The sequence below is a fragment of the Akebia trifoliata genome, chromosome 7 (assembly GCF_017979445.1).
Source record: "Akebia trifoliata isolate Shusen 1 chromosome 7, ASM1797944v1, whole genome shotgun sequence".
NCBI lineage: Eukaryota > Viridiplantae > Streptophyta > Magnoliopsida > Ranunculales > Lardizabalaceae > Akebia > Akebia trifoliata.
In genome coordinates, this window is record NC_141381.1 from 27,448,558 (window position 1) to 27,467,983 (window position 19,426).

At 32.8% G+C, this 19,426-nt stretch overlaps 2 protein-coding genes across 2 annotated transcripts; one reads left to right on the forward strand and one right to left on the reverse strand.

The window, feature by feature from the left end:
- The first annotated feature begins 1,346 nt into the window (after window positions 1-1,346).
- LOC147398711 (GDSL-like Lipase/Acylhydrolase superfamily protein) lies at window positions 1,347-8,678 on the forward strand. Its single transcript, XM_086447968.1, has 5 exons — window positions 1,347-1,622; window positions 5,954-6,163; window positions 6,279-6,445; window positions 7,876-8,146; window positions 8,273-8,678. Exons 1-5 carry the CDS (start codon window positions 1,373-1,375, stop codon window positions 8,536-8,538), a joined length of 1,164 nt encoding a protein of 387 aa, XP_086304094.1. The 5' UTR covers window positions 1,347-1,372; the 3' UTR covers window positions 8,539-8,678.
- Window positions 8,679-9,718: 1,040 nt separating this feature from the next.
- LOC147398712 (Protein phosphatase 2C family protein) lies at window positions 9,719-13,700 on the reverse strand. The gene is made up of 5 exons (XM_086447967.1): window positions 13,215-13,700; window positions 12,643-12,813; window positions 11,062-11,232; window positions 10,788-10,967; window positions 9,719-10,223 (listed from the first exon to the last, which is right to left on the reverse strand). The coding sequence occupies exons 1-5, from the start codon at window positions 13,566-13,568 to the stop codon at window positions 9,885-9,887; spliced, it is 1,215 nt and encodes a 404-aa protein (XP_086304093.1). The 5' UTR covers window positions 13,569-13,700; the 3' UTR covers window positions 9,719-9,884.
- Between the last annotated feature and the right edge of the window lie 5,726 nt (window positions 13,701-19,426).

Here is a 19,426-nt window from a genome sequence, read left to right on the forward strand (position 1 = left end):
GAGACAGCCAAAAAGATCCCTAGCTCTAGCTTGATCCTCCCAATGATCAGGGTTTTCCCTTATTTCGGGATTTGATAATGAAGGATCTCATGATCATAGGGATTCTAAAATGAATTAGAATCTCCCTTATCGTGCCCCTAGATCCTTGGGATCTCTCTTAGAATCCTGAAGCGCAACATGGGATTGTGTGAATATACTAATTTACTTTGCCCAAACGTCTATCTTTGCCCATTCTACTAGATAAGATTGAATTATTGACTTGTTCCGAGTATCACTTACCTTTGACCATTACTTCTCTCCTCTCCAACTCATGACTTCAGCAAAACACGTGCAAGATCCTGATGTAATATCGATTTACTTGTTACACTTATAAAATCTGAATATGAAGTCATGAATCGTGATGGATCGAATTTCAGTTTTGATTCAGTCCGTTGACCGCCTAGTCGTGTAGTAGAAAGTAAAATCTTTCTAAAATTCTTCCACCACAAAAAATGGGGAAAGGCCCAAAAACCCGATAAAAGACAGCATCCGAAAGTCATAAAACAGCTCCAAACCTGCTTTTACGGCCGGGTTACGTTCCAAAAGAAGCTAAAACTAAGAAAATTACAAAACTAGACATACTTTTAAAAAGAAAATTATCCAAATTACCCCTACTTTTCAGTAATAATTACCCTCAACCGAATAAAATTTCGAAACAAAGGATAAGAACTTAAACTCTTTGTTCTGTTCTCTGGACATCTCGTTCTTCCATGTTTCTAGCTCTTCTATTATTACTGCGTAAATTGACGAAACTACCCCTTAATAAACAAACACGTGAATTATGGCAGACCACGTTCACGTTCCTCGCTTACGTCTCTTTAATATATTTGTATTTATTCCACTATGAGTAAATTACACTTTGACCCTCTTGTAATTTGGCATAATTCCATTTTAACCCCTAATATTTTGATAATTGTACTTACCTCCACTTTTTACATTGTTAAAATTTAGATGTTATTTTATTATTTTACCTTCTTATTTTTATATTAAAGATAATTTTTAAAACAATTTGACCATTCATCAAACCCATTTTTTCATATGCTTGTTTTTTATATTATAAAAATAACATTTTAAAAAGGGCAAAATGATCTTTACAGAAGAAATTTAACAGTTCGGTTGACAGAAATTTAATGAAAAGGGGTATAAGCTATAACCTCTTAAATAATTATAAAGGAGGTAGGTGCAATTAACATAACATTAAAAGGTCAAAATAGAATTATACCAAACTATAAAGGATTAAAGTGTAATTTACCCTTCCGCTATTGACCCTATATCTACCAAACTTTCCTCTTTTTTCTTGAAATTTTTTTTTTTTCTTCTTCTTCTTCTTCCCATGGAGTTCTATAGTTTGAGAATATTAATTGCTACTGTGAGCGTTTTAGTTTCAGTAACATTTGCCCCAAGTCCCATCTTTGCTTCTAAATCTTGTGACTTCCCAGCCATCTTCAACTTTGGTGACTCCAATTCTGATACAGGAGGTTTGTCTGCAGCATTTGGACAAGCAGGACCACCTAATGGGGAGACATATTTCCATACCCCGAAGGGGCGATACTCCGATGGACGTCTCGTCATCGATTTCATAGGTACATATTTTTCTATCTTTTATTTATAATGCTTCTTATAGTCTAATTCATCATCAAAGTTTTTTAACTTAAAAACTTGGAATTTTTGAAATAAATATATTATTATTATGTAAATATTTCAATTTATTGAACAAATTATGTCATTTTATTGGTATAGTATATGATTTAATGTACTAAGAGTGAAGATCTAACAGCTTTTTTAAATCAAAGTATATGTTACATCATCTGTTTGAGGACCTCATCTAAAGTAGGAAATAGATCCATACATAAGCCCCCCTACGTCCCATCACAAAACTTGGATCATTTGCCTCGGGATGCATAGAAGCATATTCTTTTTCTTGTGTATCCCGAGGCAAATGATTTACAATTTTGTGATGGAGACACATGTCAAAGCGGCGTGTCAAATTATCACGACTTTTATTTTAAATAAGATTATATCACTCATCTAATTAATTGGGGAGTCCACACCATGAATCTTATTTGTTGTGCTAGAGTGACCTCATTTAATTTGCACCCCCATCACAAAAGATGCTTATCACGTGTATCTCGAAAAAATCGTCTATGGTTCATATATGCCTCCATGTGAGGAAAGTGTGAAATGAGGTCACTTCATCATTATTGATCATATTATGCCATTTAACTCTATTTAGAATCCTATTTTATAAGAGAAATCTAAGATGAATGAATTATAAATTAATTTAAAAAATAAGTAAAATTTGCGTAATAAAATTTATAAAATATTCCCCTTGTACTCTCCCTAACTCTTTTACAAGAAAATTAAGGGTGAGATAGGGTCGTGGAGATGACTACTTGAGCTGTGTGAGAATATCTGTCGGATGAAAAATGCTTGGCAGGCAGGCGTGCAGTTAAATAAGTAATTTTGCTATTTTCTACGTAGAGGAGTGAGAGGAATCCACCGACATGCTTAGTCAAAAAATGGTTATTTTATTTTTGAGCATTAATAATATTTTTGTGAGGATCATGGGTCCCATTGTTGGTGCCCTAAGTCAAAAATTAATTGCACTTGATCATCCCAACCATTGATTCGTTGGATGGAAACCAAAATATAAAAAGATCAAATAAGGTTATAAGTATCTGATTAAATTTAATCAAACAATACACCTATAATTAAGGGTGTCAGTGGGTACCCATTTAATCGAAATTGAAAACTTTGGTTCTGATTCTACTTTTATTGGAATCGATTAGAGTTGGATCTAAAATGGAATCAAACTAATAGGAACCGGAGCTGCTAGGTTCTATCCAATGGGTATGGGTACCCTATTTTATCATTTCTTTTCATAATATAGATGATTTAAGTAATTCTTTTTTTTTTTGTAAATAATGTATGTTATATAAAATTCTTCGATTTTTTATATAAATTATCAATCAGAGCTTAAAATGAGCTATATCTTTTACAAATTTAATACTTTTTAACTAAGATGAATTATTGTTTTTGAAAAAAATCATTAATTTATATCCTTGGTATAAGGAAGTTTGACTAAGTTAATTATTTTATAGATAATATATTAATTTTTTTAACAAAGGTTTTTTTATAATGATTTAAAATATGTTTTATTATTTGATTCTTGAGAATCGGAATCAATGGTTACCCGTGTTTTTTGACTATTGTGATTCCATTTATTTTATCTTCAAAAAAAAAAAAAAAGTGATTCCATTTATTTTCTATTCGAAATTAAAACTGACTAAAGTCAAAATCGAAATAAATATAATAATTATAGTCTTTAGCTCCTTAGGAAATCGAACCGAAACTGACCCATTGACACCCCTACTTATAAAGCTACCAAACTGGTTGATTAGTAGGGCCATTTCTTGTATTTAAGATCCTAATCTTCATCTGAAACTGATAAGTTATTATAATATATTTTTAGGGACAAGTTATCAATTGATTTTGTTTTTTCAAATCCCTACTAGACGATACTTGTACCACACTTCAATAATAAAACCTCATCTTTACTTAAAAGAAATGCTCTTACTCTGCACGTGGTACTTGTGTGATCCATTTTCTTTCTTTAGAGCATCTCCAACATTACTCATCAAAATTTCACCAACTACATTCCTATTCCCGTTAGTTACCTCTATTTACAATTTTGCCATTCCTTTATTGCAATAAGAGTAATGTGGGATCCATTCAAATTTGATGAAAATTTTGATACTTAGTGGTGTCTCCCACTCTCTTAAGATTTTTTTAAAAACTTTTTCACTCATTAATTTGGTGAAATTTTGACGAGTAGTATTGGAGATAGTCTGAAGTAGGCTCACCAAATTTGATGTTGGATTTGATTGTTACAAAAAAAAAAAAAAAAATTTAATGAGTTGATGTTGGATTTGGTAAAGTGTTGGAATTGGGTTTAGTAATCAGCTTACCAAATTTAGCTTTGGTGCTCCAATTGATGCTGTTTTAGAGAAATTATTTAAGGGGGCATTGGATCGTTTTCTAGAGTATGATTCTGGCTCATAATCAGATTCTAGAATCTGATGCATCATTTGGTTCGAATTATTGACCTGATTTTTTCATAATCAGGAATCAAAATCATGGAGAATCAGAAATAGTTCTTAGACTGTTTCTTCTAATTCTCATAGACTATCCACTTATGACGATCTTGAAATAAATCTTGTAATAATAATAATAATAATAATAAAATTATTAGTATTATTTTAACAATAATAACTAATAATAATAATAATAGAAATATAATTATAATTAATAACAATAATAGTAGTAATATAACAAAAGCAATAATTATAACTAATATTAATATATAGTTATATAAATAATTATAGTTATTAATAACAACAACTCAATAATAATAATAATAATAGTTTTTAAAATAAAAATACAAAATCACCTTAATTTTTGGGATAATATCAATCTTAACATGTTTCTTAATATACAGTTTACTTGAAAACTAATAGAAAATGTTATAAATATCTTCTTTTTCAATTCTTTTAAAAAATCTTTGATTTTCTCTCTCAAAAATTCATTATCTTCAATCTCTAGGGCATGTATTTTTACTCACATTTTCAATTTTGAAAAGTGTAATTGGGTAATTTTTTTTCACAAGATTAGTTTTCTGAAACAGTGTTAGTTAAAGGAGATTTTGGAAATCAGATTCTATAATCTAATTTTGACAATCCATAATCATAATCAAGAATTAGGATCTCCAATCCAAACCTAATGCCCCCTAAGTGCTGGAGTTGGGTTTAGGAAGAATAATGACTTTCTAACGCCCCCATCTGACATACGCTCCCTAACATGGCATGTGTCAGAACCATTGATTTTTTTTTTCTCCCGATGCACAATTGCACATATTTATGGGGATGTTCGGTTGTGTATTCTAATGAAAAATCTATGATTCTAGCCCATGCCACACCAAGGAGCATATATCAGAAGGGGTGTAAGAAAAGCACTTCTCTTTTAATAAACAACTCATTAAATGTAGCTTTGATATGGTCCCCAATTAGAAAGAACAATTGATTTGAATGAATGTTCAAATTCATATGATACATAGAATCACATTTATGTGTGTCTCTCCGTTAACAAAACCATATCTTTACGTAGAACTCAAATCAAATAACAAATCGCTATTAATGAGTTATCATATGTATAAAGATATCATATGTTCTTAATTTACCAGGTATGAGTTCAAAGATGAAGGGTACTGATGGTGATTTTGAAAAATAAAATAGAAAAATGATAAATCTAAAATAGATGGATGAGATTTCTAAATATTTGGATATGAGTACTACGAAAATTTTAAGATGTATATACATGGATTTTTGAAAGTTTTTTAGAGTATTGAAGGCTAATACCCGAACTATTCTCGTATCCCATTTTTGCAGTTCTTCGAATTTTTAACCGAATTTTAAAATGAACTACTACATGTATATTCCAATCATACTTGAATTAATCCTATAATGATTTTTTTTACCGTACACCGAATTGCTAACTATACAAGGCTATTTAATTATTTATTAAATTCACATCCTTTGCTCCAAAAGAATTGAGTTTTGCAATTTGAGTCCCCAATATACACGATCCAATTTTGTGCCCATAATAACATATATGAAATATGAATCGTGTTGGAGTGACCGCAAGATTGTACGTCATATTCCATATTCCACATCACTGACGTGAAAGAGTGTAGGATTCATAAATACTTTTTGACTTGTATCTCGATGAAAGCATTTACGGTTCCTACACACTTTCACCTCATGATGTGCGATGTGAGGTACAATTTGAAAGACTTTAGGTCACTTCAGCATTATTTATCAATTATATTTCTCTTATATGTAATTTGTATATTTTTCAGCTGAGAGCTTTGGTTTACCTTATCTGAGTGCTTTCTTGGACGCTGTGGGGTCCAACTTCAGCCATGGAGCCAATTTCGCGACCGCAGGATCAACAATCAGACCACAAAACACGACTCTCTCACAAAGTGGGTTCAGTCCTATTTCCTTAAACGTTCAATATTATCAGTTTTCCGGGTTTCATACAAGGTCTCCAATAGTTCGTGGACAAGGTAATTTTAGGACTACATTATTTCTATACTCCTGATGCAATCTAACCGTTAATTCTTGGATTGGTTGATTGATGATGTATGGGTGTGGGACCGTTGGATCTTTGTTTTGTTGTAGGAATTTTTCGTGAATTATTGCCCACTGAGGAGGACTTCTCACGTGCCTTGTACACATTCGACATTGGTCAGAATGATCTTACCGCTGGTTACTTCCTTAACATGTCTACGGAGGAAGTTAAGGCGTACGTCCCTGATGTACTCGATCAATTTGCTACAATTATTAAGGTCAGAGAAGGAGAAAGGTTATCCATTAAATTAACGGTTGAGATGACAGGATCTCGCAGAGATTCTCAAGAAATGCATCCTTAAATTATTAATTTATTTACTGATTTATGGGTGTCAATGATACCCATTTAATCGAAACCGAACCACAACCGAAACTAAAAACCCCATTTCTTATTTCCCTTTTATTGGAACCGATTAGAGTCGGTCTAAAATGAAATTGAATTGATAGGAATCGAAACCATTAAGTTATATCCAATGGGTACCTAGAACCTATTTATTTTCATATGATAGATGATTTAAGGTATTTTTTTAACTTTAAAATAAATGTATATTATGTAAATTTCTTCAATTTTTCATATAAATTATCTATTGGAACTTAAAATGAGTTACTCTTCTAAAAATTTATTATTTTTAAATAAGATAAACTTTTCTTTTTGAAAAAATCATTAATTTGTATCAATAATATCACAAATTACAACAAAGTTTATAATTTTGTTGATAATTTTGTCCTCATTCTATTCTTGAGAATCGGAATCAATGAGAACCTATGATTTTTAGTGATTTCCATTCCGATTTTATTCATTTTAAAACTTGACCTATAACCGACAAGAACTAGAACCAAACTAAATATAATGATTATGATTCTAAATTTCTTGGAAACAGAACTAAGATCAACCCAATGACACCCCAAATCCAAACTGATTAGTTAATTTTGGGCAGTTCGATTTTGAGTAGATATCTAGGAGACATTCTATTGCCACACCATCTAAGAGCATCTCAATTCATGTGATATCAAAGAAAAATTTAATATCCGTCTTGGGGTCTTTAGTAAAAATTGGTGTGACAATATAAGCTCTCATATCTAAGTCCAGAGGTAAAGGTTTCTTTCACTAAAATTTGAATATAAAGAGAATATAGAGTATTAATTTTTTACTATTCTCAATTTCAATTACAAACAAATATTCTATATCATAATTTTCTAAAGTTTTCTTCTCAAAAGTTTGATTTATTTGAAGAATCCATTCTGGTTGATAGTTATCAAAGCTGAATTATAGGTTAAGCTTTTTCATTCAAAAATTTATTTTCATTTTATTAAATACCCCATTTTTTTTCTATTAAAAAATAATTATACTTCTTATCTGATACCCTATATGTATCGAATATTTGTAGTGTCAAATCTCATACAAAGTTTCTCATATGTAGAATTAGAATCCACAAAAATCATAATTAAAAACTTCAGTCTCCCCCGTACATCCCCATCACAGAACCGTAGATCATTTGCTTCGAGATACACAAGAAAAGGATTTATGGTTCTGTAATTACCAGGTCAGGGGCGTCTGAAAAAAGAGTGTCGGATTATCGTTAATCATACACTTTTATTTTTCCCACTCTAAAAAATTCATCGTGATGGGGAATCGTGTTTCATGCAGTACATCTACGGTCAAGGAGGGAGATCATTCTGGATACACAATACGGGCCCGGTCGGTTGCCTACCGTACATCTTGGATCGCCTACTCATCACAGCAGGACAGATAGATAGCTTCGGGTGTGCAAGTCCATTCAATGAGGTGGCTCAATACTTTAATCATAAATTGAAGGAGACCACGATTCAACTTAGAAAAGATCTCCCATTAGCTGCAATCACATACGTTGATGTTTATTCGGTCAAATATTCACTCATCAGCCAAGCCAAGAAGCACGGTAATTCCCTGTCTCGCGTAACACCCAATCATCATAATTAGCCCACCTGAGAAATGATCCAATACTCTGTTAAACAGCGAATTTCCTGTGTTTCAGTTCTAATCACCATTGGATGTAAAACTGCAGGATTTGTGCATCCTCTTAGAGCTTGTTGTGGTCATGGTGGGAAGTATAACTATAATAGACACGTAGGTTGTGGAGGGAAGATTGAAGTGAATGGCACACAGATCTTGATTGGTAAGTCATGCAAAGATCCGACGGTTATGATTAATTGGGATGGGGTCCACTTCACTGAAGCTGCTAACAAATTTGTGTTTGATCGAATCGTTGATGGTTCATTTTCGGACCCACCCATTCCATTGAAAATGGCCTGTCATAGGCAGGCTCAATGAACCACTCTATTCTTGTTAGAAAGAATTAAACATTTAGTTTCCTATTGGGCTTCTTTAGAATTTTTTTTTTCTTTTAGAACTAAAATTGATTTTTATTTGTTCTATTAATCAATATTAGGAGGTTGTTTGCTTTAAGAAGACTTACATTAAGAGGTAGGGACTTGGGATATGGAGTGAGATTTTTTTCTTTTTCTTTTTTTATTTTTTTAGTTTATTTTAATCAATATTTTTCTTTGAGAATTGTTTGTCCATTCCCCCCTCCCAAGGGAAGAGAAAAGAAGAGAAACTCAATTTCTCTCCTCCACTATGTTTGGATTCTCAGGAGAGAACTTGGGAGACAATTTTGAAATTTTAAAATATTATAAGGGTTTCTCTCCTCTTCTCTCCACTTTTAATAACATTTTTTTCTCTCAAATTCTTTTCTCTTCTCTCCCTACTTAACAATTCAAACAAGAGAGATGGAGAGAATCATTTATTTTCCCTTCTCTTCTCTTCTTTTCTCTTCTCTTCATTTCTCTCAATCCAAACATACCATAAAAGAAAAGAAAAGAAAATAAGAGAAAAGAAATCTTGTTTCTCACCACCTTACTTGGTTTAACAGTAGAAAAACATAAGTTTGGAAAGGGGAAAAAAATAGGTAGAGTTGTAATTTTAAATTTTATATCATTCGTGAACTTTTCTCTTCTCTCAGATTTTAAAGAAAAAAAAAAGAGAAGAAAAATTGACCCAGTTTTCTCTCCTCACTTAACAATCCAAGCAAGAGAAGTAGAGAAACTCCCTTTTTTTCTTTTATTTTCTCTACATTTCTTTCAATCCAAATACAATGTAAAGCATAGAATTTGCAAGAGTGCCACTTTTATGATATGTCACCATAGATGGAGGATTCAGATTTGGAGGAGAAAAATTGTATTAAAAAAAAAAAGCAATAAAATGCGGAGATTCCATTTTCGTGAGACATAAAGACTTTATGTAAATAATCAGTTAGACATTCCAACTCTTTTTTTTTTTTTTTTGTGGAAGTATTAAAAATTAACACTCATATAAATTGAATCAGGGTTTATAAGGACATAGCTATATAAATTTTTAAGAAGAAAATTCATTTGTAACTTCTCAGTATATATAAGAACAAAAATAAATTTGCATTCTCATTTCATTTAGTTGGGAAAAAGAAACTAAGAAATAGAGAGAAAAGATATTGAATTTAACCTAAAAGATGGAATATGTTCCATGTGCATCTGATGCTTAAGCATCTGTACAGGGTATTAGCATACATCATTCATGTCTGTACAGTTAGGGAACGAAACAAGAATCAGCGCTTGCTTTCACATTAGACAATGAGATTAGCTTCAGCATAGAAAGTGCTTCAAGTCAATGATCATCACAGTTATATCATCCAAACTGCCCCTTTTCACAGCAAGGTTCACAAGCTCCTTACAAGCAGCCATGAGCCCACCACCCCAAGTTGGTCTCTTCTTATAGTTGGCATTGCTGTTCTCTTGACTTGGAAACTTACCCCTTGTTTTTTGTTGCTTGACCAACGAAATTCTCTGAGCCTTTGTTGGAGGACTAGTGTTTTCGTTACCAAATTCATCTTCATTTTCTTCCCAAAGATCACCTTTCGATTCTAGTTTGTTTGGGACCAAACGAACACGCTTTGCAGTATCGACAGCTTCCTGATTGCCCACCTAGTCAAAGATAAGAAAAAATAGCCTATTAGAAAACTCGTGATTCAATTAATATTCTTTCATTTCCTAAATTAGCTTATATAGATTATCTCAAAGCAAATGAATCGTTTTGGAAAGAAAAATTTATTACAGGACTACCCCCTATTTTTGCAGAAAAGGATCAGGACCCAACATTCAATGAATCCCAAAAAATACATTTACAGCTAAGACTATAAACCATGTTTACGACAAGCAATTAAATGGAGGACACACAAAGAAATTTGATAAATTACTAAAATTCGAAAGAGTTTCTTAGATTTTTTTTGTTATCGGATTTGTTTTTAGCCGAAAATATCCTTTAAAGTATGAAATTGTTTCTTGAACATTTGAAATGTCTTGGGTTAGCAAGAAGACCAGGTATGTGAAAACATCTCATGATAAGACAATGAACCATCATGAACCAAAAAAAAGCTAAAACAAGCCCTTAAACTAAAGAAACTTCATGAGTAACTACTATATAAGGCAAACTTTGTTTTTTAAAGCAGAAAGAATTTCCATAATAAGATAAGGTTGGTTCCTACTAACATTCTCCCATAATCCATCTGAGGCTAAGATAAGAAACTCCATGTCAGGAGTCAAATTCAGGATCTTCGTATCAGGCTCCGCCAAAACCCAATCCTTCAGATGGACATCTCCAATGCTTCTCGAAACAGAAAGTATCCCATGAACCCTCCAAGCACCTCGGTGGTTTTCCACATATCCTCCCTATATCGCAATATGAAAACAAACCAATCAGAATCTATTCCCAACCCTTTCATAGTTGTTTCTAACATTTATCAAGTTCAGTAAATAATAGTACCTTGTTTTCAATTCGGTTCCGCTCATCCTCCTGTCCGGCTCTGTGGTCTTTTGTAATGGCTTCGGCCACACCACCTCTACAGAGAACTGCTCTGCAATCTCCCAAGTTCGAGACAACAATGTCCTTCTCCTCAATCAGACAAGTGACACAGCAAGTCCCACTACATAACCCCTGTTTTTTATTCCCCATGGTTATAACCATACTTTCTCAGCAGATAAAAAAAAAATGAAAAAGAAAAATTGGTAGAAGATACAAAAGGAGATCGCTAGAATGTTGTATTCCTGAGTTCCTAAAGCAAATTATTAGATGGGATTCAAATCTGTGTAACTTAAAAATGTTTCGCTGCGGTCAAGTAATGTAAAATCTAGCATAGTCAATGTTGAAATTAGTCATTTGGCCCTTTTTGAACAACTAAAGTGATGATAAGCACACATGAACAAAACAAATTGCAATGGATTCTAGTCCTAGCTTACTTACCAAAAATAAAAAAAGACAGTGAGAGATCAGTTAGATCCGGAAGTCTAATTTCAAATTCTTTTAGCAATTCTAAATGGAACTCAATCGTAAGATTTTTTGTTTTTTATATCATAGAAACATTGTACACCCAATAAAAAAACAAAGAAATCGGTGATAATCATCACCACCATATTCCAATTATTGGGTTTAGCAATGTGAATCCTATTTCACCTTTTAACTATATCATCAAGCATATCTTCATAGTCCTCAATATTTTTAGGCATACATTAAGTTAGTAAAGGTGTGGATGTTGAGATGGATTAGTGGAAAGACTGGGAAATATATAATTAAAAATGAACACATTTGAGTGTAGTACAAATAGGTGTTCTAAGATAAAGTTGATTGAGATGGTTTGGGCACATTCAATGAACACCTATTACAGCCCCGGTTAAAAGAAATGTGTAAGTTGAAGGTTCTAAAAGAGCAAGAGAAAGGCCCAAAAGAGTGTGGATTGACACAAATGAAAGCAGATGTGAACACACTTTCAATAACACAAAGCGTGATTTTGGACAGAGTTGAATGGAGGAACAAGATTTGTTTAGTTGACTCCAAATCTTTGGGATAAGGCTTGGATGATGATGATTTTACATTTTTTTTTCTCTAATGCGTAAAACGCAAGTAAAAAATTGATTTGACATGTCTAAGTTAAGCTGACACATGGTGCTAAGAACCTAAGAAACAATTTTAGTACTAGTCTTGGCCAGGCTGATGGTTAGGAAAAGCCTCAACTATACCACACGAAAAATTCAAGGTAAAGATGATGAATATTTCAAAAAGATGTTGGTGTTCAATAAAGATTGTTAATTCCTCAACAAAAACAACAGAACTAGTAACTCGTTCACAAATGAAATTTGAACATTATGGATATTTAGTGATTAAATGGATAGGTATAGAAGTTCAACTCAACATTGGTTCAAAAAGATGAGGAAAAACCATTTGCTTAAAATAATATTACAATGCACATTAATACACAAAGATGAAGAAAACTCCCACATTAATAAATAATAAAGCCGGTATTATAATGTCCAATTAGGCATTTGAAATAAAGGTCAAGACTAAGTATACCTGTTTCATGAATTCTTCGTCGGTTTTCAGATATCCAGCTTTGACTGCTTCTTCCTTCCCCAAATCCCCTTCACATGTCTCTAGCATTCCCAATATATTTCTATGCAAATTCTCTGCAACAAATTCTGCCGCTTTTCGACCTCCATGCCCATCATAAACACCAAAAAAACCCTAAAAGAAAAGAAAAGAAAAGAAAAAAAAGACCCATTAATCCTTCATTTAGTTTCCACAAAACCCATAAATGTTTTCTCACAAACAAGAAAAAGAAAACCCATTAATACCCAGGATAAAAAAAATCCACTCAATGAAAAGGAAAAAAGAAATATACTAACCCATTAATCCTTCATATGGTTTCCACAAAATCCATAAACGTTTTCTCACCACCAAGAAAAGAAAACCCTTTGATACACAAAGAAAAGAAGAACTAAAAAACACTAACAGCCAAAATTCAAACTTCTTCTCTAAATGCCCCCCCCAAAAAAAAGACTAGAAAAATTAAGATAGAACCAATAGATTTTTTCGTGAGAAATATTCCTTCTTTTTTATCTTATTTAAAAAAAAAAAAAAAATACCTTCTTGGAATCTCCATGTAAACTAGGAAGCATCTTGTGGGTATCTTCCATGAACTTTTTCTTTCCTTTGATGGAGAAAACCCCGAATCCAGACCCATCAAAACCCACAGATTCATCTTTGAAGATTTTGTCTCTGGATCTGATCTTGTCAGTCTGAATTTCCTGCAAGACTGAAGGAATTTCAATCTTGGGGGGTCTCTTTCTCTTCAAAGAAACAGACATAACTGAAGAAGTAATAGTAGTAGACATAACTGAAGAAGTAATAGTAGTAGTAGAAGGTTCAATGGTTTTCTTCATCTCTGTTAAAACCGATAAATTGTTGTTCTCATCAGTTTCTGCAGAGATGCTCGGCATGGCAGACAGAGAGAAAGAGACTCTTAACGGCTAGAATTGAGGGAGAAGAAGACGTTAGAGGGGCTGAGTTTAGCAATAAAGAGCTAGAGAAGGACAATTCAAGTTCAATGACATTTTTTTCACGGCGGACCGTTAGGGTTTTTGGTCAAAAAGTTTGAATAAATGGCGAGGGGAGGGAAAATAATATAAACTGAAAATTACCAATAAAAAAAAGGGTTAAAAATTGAGAGCTACTAGTGTCACCAAAAATAAATTTTACTTATTACAGCCCAGTTTTTCAAAACCTTTAAGAGAGCTGCTATTTCCACCCCAAATTTTACTAATTCCACACCAATTCCTATGTAGAATTAAACACAGTTGGTTTGTCGTTAGTAAAAGTTGGGGTGGCAATAGCATCTCTCTTAAAAAAACAAGTTGACATCGTCTACTCGGACCTCTTCATATATTCTCACATCTAATAAATTAAGTGATGATTGCTATCTAGGAATGTCAATGGATCCAACTATAAAACTACAATATGGATGAGATCGAACCCACTCTTAAGTATAATTAGGAGCTTTATTAGATTAGGTGTGGTGACACTTACCAAATAAATTATATAAAGAAACCTATTGAATCTGACTTTTTCGTAAGGAGATGCTTAGGTGGGATAAGGACTCGGTTTGTATGTTGGAGGAGAGATCCAACGTTCACATAAACCACTTACACCAGCATTTGAATGTAGTAACACTAATTGTGAAGACCATTTCAATGTATATTATTCAGTTCAAATTATGAAATACGAGAACTTCCATTGTTAATTATTTATTTATTTATTTATTTTTTTGTAAAACAAACTAATTAAAATGACCTTGTTTATGTTATTTTTCAGGATGCCTGTGGTTTCCCGTTCCCTCGTTTGTAACTGGTCTGGGTCTGCCTTAACCCTGTTGACCTTTCAAAAAAAACAAAAAAAAACTAATTAAAATTATACATGACATCCCAAATTGTACGTTACATTTTAAATCTTGTATTATTCTTCTTTTGTTTGCTCTTCTCTCTTCATTTTGTATTAAAGAAGTTCCTTCAACCACTTTTTTTTAGTTTGCTCATCAGCACAAGAAGACATATATGCATAATTCATAATCTAACAGAGTAGTAGTATAGATTGTGTAAGCTTAACAGAATAACCTTACGTGAACATGATGTTGTGTAGATGTCTTGTATTATGTTGCGCTACGCAAAGTTGTGAGGGTGTGTAGGGGGCAGGTGCCCCCGCCGGACGTGCCAAATTTTTTAAGGAGTACGAAAATGGCAATCGTATAATATTTTCTATTTTTCGGGGGTTTCTATTATGGGGAGCTTTACATCTTTTGGTAACTCTCGTTATTTATATAGAAATCTTTAGGGCCGTAAAATTTATGAGAAAATAATGTTTGTTCTTGGTTTGTTCCGTGGACGTAGGCACACTGTTGAATCATGTAAATCCTTGAGTTTTGTATGATTGTATCATCTTTGTTATTTTGTTTTTTCACACATGACACAGATATGGACTCTTGGTGGACTTACTCCTTGGAACAATTGTTCTTGTCGACACCAATCTAGTAATATTACTTGGCCATATTCCTCTGGTTCCAACCTTTTGGGTGCTTTTATTGAGTCTACTCTACCTCTTGTGCATGATGACATTATAAACCTAATAAATTACATTTTTCCCTTTAAGTTAGATTGTCCAAATCAATATTTTTAGATGTGTATGATACTTACTCCTTGAGGCATGCCACACAATGAGGCTCATTAAAAACACTCTTGGGAGTTAGGTTGAAACATGAAAGCAAATAACACATCAAACCAAAAGGCTCGCAAATGGCATATGCCTTATTAGTGCGAGGCATACACCTTTTGGTCGAGGCTTATACCTTACATTTTTTCATTTTTTCTTTCTATTTCAAATAAATATTTTCCATCTCTTTTTTTAATTTATTTCTTCTTTACTTCTTGTTAATCATCTTTAAATAAATTTATTCTCTTTTTGTTTTGTTTTTGTCAAGTTTGTGCATTAAACTTTTCATTTTAAAAAGAAATTGTCTTCTTCTATCTCTATTTTTATTTATGGTATCATCACCCATAGATATTAGTGTAAGCTAGTTAGCACCTTCAATATTCCATACCTTTGTATGAGGGTTAAAAATTTATATAAAACAACTTTGAGAAATTTAAAGAAACTACCAGAAGAATGAGTGTAGGGAAACCACTTGGGACTTACAAGTTTCAAAAGTCACAGAACTTTATGAATGAGATTGTTCATAAAGTAAATTAATTTATTCAAGTAAATTCTTTCCAAATTTGAGTTTCAAGGTTTAAAGAGGCCAATGGGGCTGGAAATACAAATGTTGGCATACTAAATACACATTTTATTTTTAAACTGAACTATATATGTAATGAAATCACCTAGACGCGAAGTTTTATCAATTTTAGATCAAGTCCATATGCGGTAGAGTGTCACCTTGACATGGTGGAAGTCACCACTATAATACAGGAACTTAGTATTACCTTGCAGTTCATACAAGTAAGACAACCATAACTTGAAACCAATATGACTGATTAGCCCAGAATACTAGTCCTCAGACCTAAATATTCATTTCCAATTAGTCTGCATCACCAAAAAATAAAATAAAACAAAGGGATATCTATTAGGATATTGGAATCCTTGAAGTGTCGAATTCGGAAACAAACCTAAGATTTGACCCCGACTTTGGTGTTACCTACTCAAACTTAGCTTTGAATAACTCAAAACACATAAAACATTTCCAATTAAGAAAGAAAAATCAGAGAACTACATTAAATATTTCTCAATTCTTGAATGGTTCAAGGTATTACTGATACCGACAAACTCTAAATCCACTATGGGCATGCAATCTGGTACAAGGTTGAAGGAAGCACATACAATGGTTAAACCAAATGACTAGAGACAACCAAAGATTAGAGTTGGTAAGTAAGACCAAAGAATTGCTCCACTTGATTAGTTGGATCAATTCTAAACTAATTATTCTCTGTGGATCGCATTGTAATTTTTACCATCTATACCATTTGTTTGATGGAGAAGATGTTTGATTCTCTACTATTTTGTATAATTTTATAGACCCATAGTTTGTGATTTTTTTTAAAAGTAGTGATTATCATAATGTAGTCGACTAAATCACAATATTTTCAAAAAGTCTGGGTAGTTTTTGAAAAAATCACTTTAATCTTAATCAACGATTTTTTGAAAAACTCAGAGATTATTTTTTTAATTTTTATTTTGTCATTTAATATATAAAATAAAATACATATTTTTATACTTCAAAATTTTATTCTACTTATCTGATGTTTAATTTCTTAACTTTATCGATCTTTTGCCAATTATTTTTCGAAGTTTTCTATTACCAAATTATTTCCGAACCCCGACTTTGTTATTGTGTACCTCAAGTCGACCTGATTGGCTTTTTAGTTGACTCACTCCTAAACTTTCCTTGGTGTTATGTTAGAATATCATGCATCCAATGTAAAATAAAATAGACACGCACAGATTTACGAGGTTCACCCATTTATGGGCTACATCCTCGGAGTACGATCAATCTTCTTTACTTAGTATGGGTTTACAAAAGTATTCTCTTTTTTTTTTTTTTTTTTTTTCTGTCTTTATCTCGGAGTCGTCCTAAATATCTCAAGAAAATTGATCAAATAATTCGCTCATGTCGCCATCTGTCCATTCTCTTGGCTCGTCATCAATCGCTAATTTTGAAGAAAATAGTTCTTTGTGTAATTCTCTTGAGTCATCTTCTGTCCATTCTGATAAATGATGATCTTGCTCGGTTACCATATTAATATTGTTGGCTTGTTGTTGGAGTGAATTTACATTAATGTCCTCATTGGATACGAAAGCAAGCCTTCTAACTAGTTCATCCATTGAAATGTCACTAGGTGATATCCAATCAAAACGATCTCTTAAAATATCTCGTGAATGATTGACTTGTGTCGTCATGGCCACCATCACTGGTACTGCTAATGCTGGTGGAGCTTCATTTGATTTCTTCACGTTCTCGTGAATCCGACATACGACCCAGTCTTCCAACTAGATGTCAACAATAAAGAAATTAATTATTATCTTGAAATTAATTATTAATCTAATATAGAAGAAGGATCCATACATTGATTTTCCTCAAGTTCAGCCGCCTTGTATGAGAGCTCTCAATGATTAAGAGTTCATGCATAATCCAATTGGTTTTTTGGTGAGACTTCCCTCTAAAGAACACCAATGTTTTCTTGCACCCAATTATCTCTTTCTTGAGATAGATTTTTTTATCACCGATAGTCCTCCAAAACCCGTCAACCGTAAGACGATTTGGACGGCTCCCATTGCAATGCTTTCGACCCCTTTGTGTGAAGAAGTAAAACTCTTTCTCCATTTGAAATTTGTACATCTCTATTCAATTAATAAATAACAAACAAATAAATAATTAAAGTTAGTGTTCTACACCCATCTCTCAAATAACAAGAAACATTTAGAACAAACAACATCCAAATTTATGAGAGTGAATTTATTGGTAAACCTGCGAGATTTTCAGGATTGTATTGGTAGAGATTCAGTTCTGGAATTTTCTCACAAGGTAATTTTTGATTGGAAATTTTTTTAAGAAGGTAATCCAATATTAATTCTTGATCGGTAGGACAGAAACGGTAACCCGGTGGAAGTATGAAGCATTCTTGATCCTCTTCTTGAACATTAACACATCCTCCGACTTGATCTTCCATCTTTTCTTATTGATTTCTTTCGATTTCTTGATTTTGTCAGATTTTTTTTATTTCTTGATTTCTTCAGATTTCTTGATTGTAAAGTTTGTACGTACGAAAAAGGACCGATTGGAATTTGAAACTACTTCCAAGTTAAACAGAGCTGTCTCTCATACATCCAACGAACTTGACAAAAAGAAAAAAACCCTAGAACCTAGCGTGGATCTCTATCGCAATCTTCTTATCTCAAGCGTACGTATGATGTATCGCAATCTTCTTAACTCAAGGGTACGTCGAATGGATCTCACACACGTATGATGTATTCAGAGGATATAAAACGGAATTTTCTAGGAGAGTAGGGATCCAGTATGGTGTCCCGTACTTTACCAAGGTAAGATGGTAATCATCTTATGCCACGTGGAATCTTTTGGGACCTACTGACCGTTGGATGTGTGGTCTATCCCTTGTTGAACCTACGTAGCAAAATTATAGTGTTTGATAACTTGTCTCCACTAGATCTAAGCTCTTGAAAGAAAGAGTTTAAATCCAACGATCATAAATCATTCTTAAGACAATTGCTAAATCAATGGATGCACATCACCAATCAAACTGAAAAATTTTATGCAGATTCATTAAGGAGTTGACCAGATATCCATACGGTCAGTGGGTTCCCAAAAATTCAAACATTTACTTATTTATTTATTTTTTAAATTGGGGTTTAATAAGTAAAAGTTGGGGTGCCAAGAGAAGCTCTCTTAGCTAATTATTTGTTTGCTACAAATGAGGAAAATACTTGTTATACTCAAGAGAGCAACATTTGATATACCATTCCCTTTTTTTCAGAAATATTGATTAACATGACTACTTAGTGTCAACAGATAATCGGTATTTATATATCTTAGTTAGATCTCTTGTTGTATTGTTCATTAGAGCAATCAATTCAGACCCATCGAGATACATACAATTAGCTATTTGTCAGGGTCATGCATGAATATATCATTTCAAAATTTTGCAATAATCTGACATCCATCAATTAGGGCTTGAAATCGATCCGGGCTGGATCCAACTATATCCATACCCATGTCTGAATTCTTTATCCCAATCTA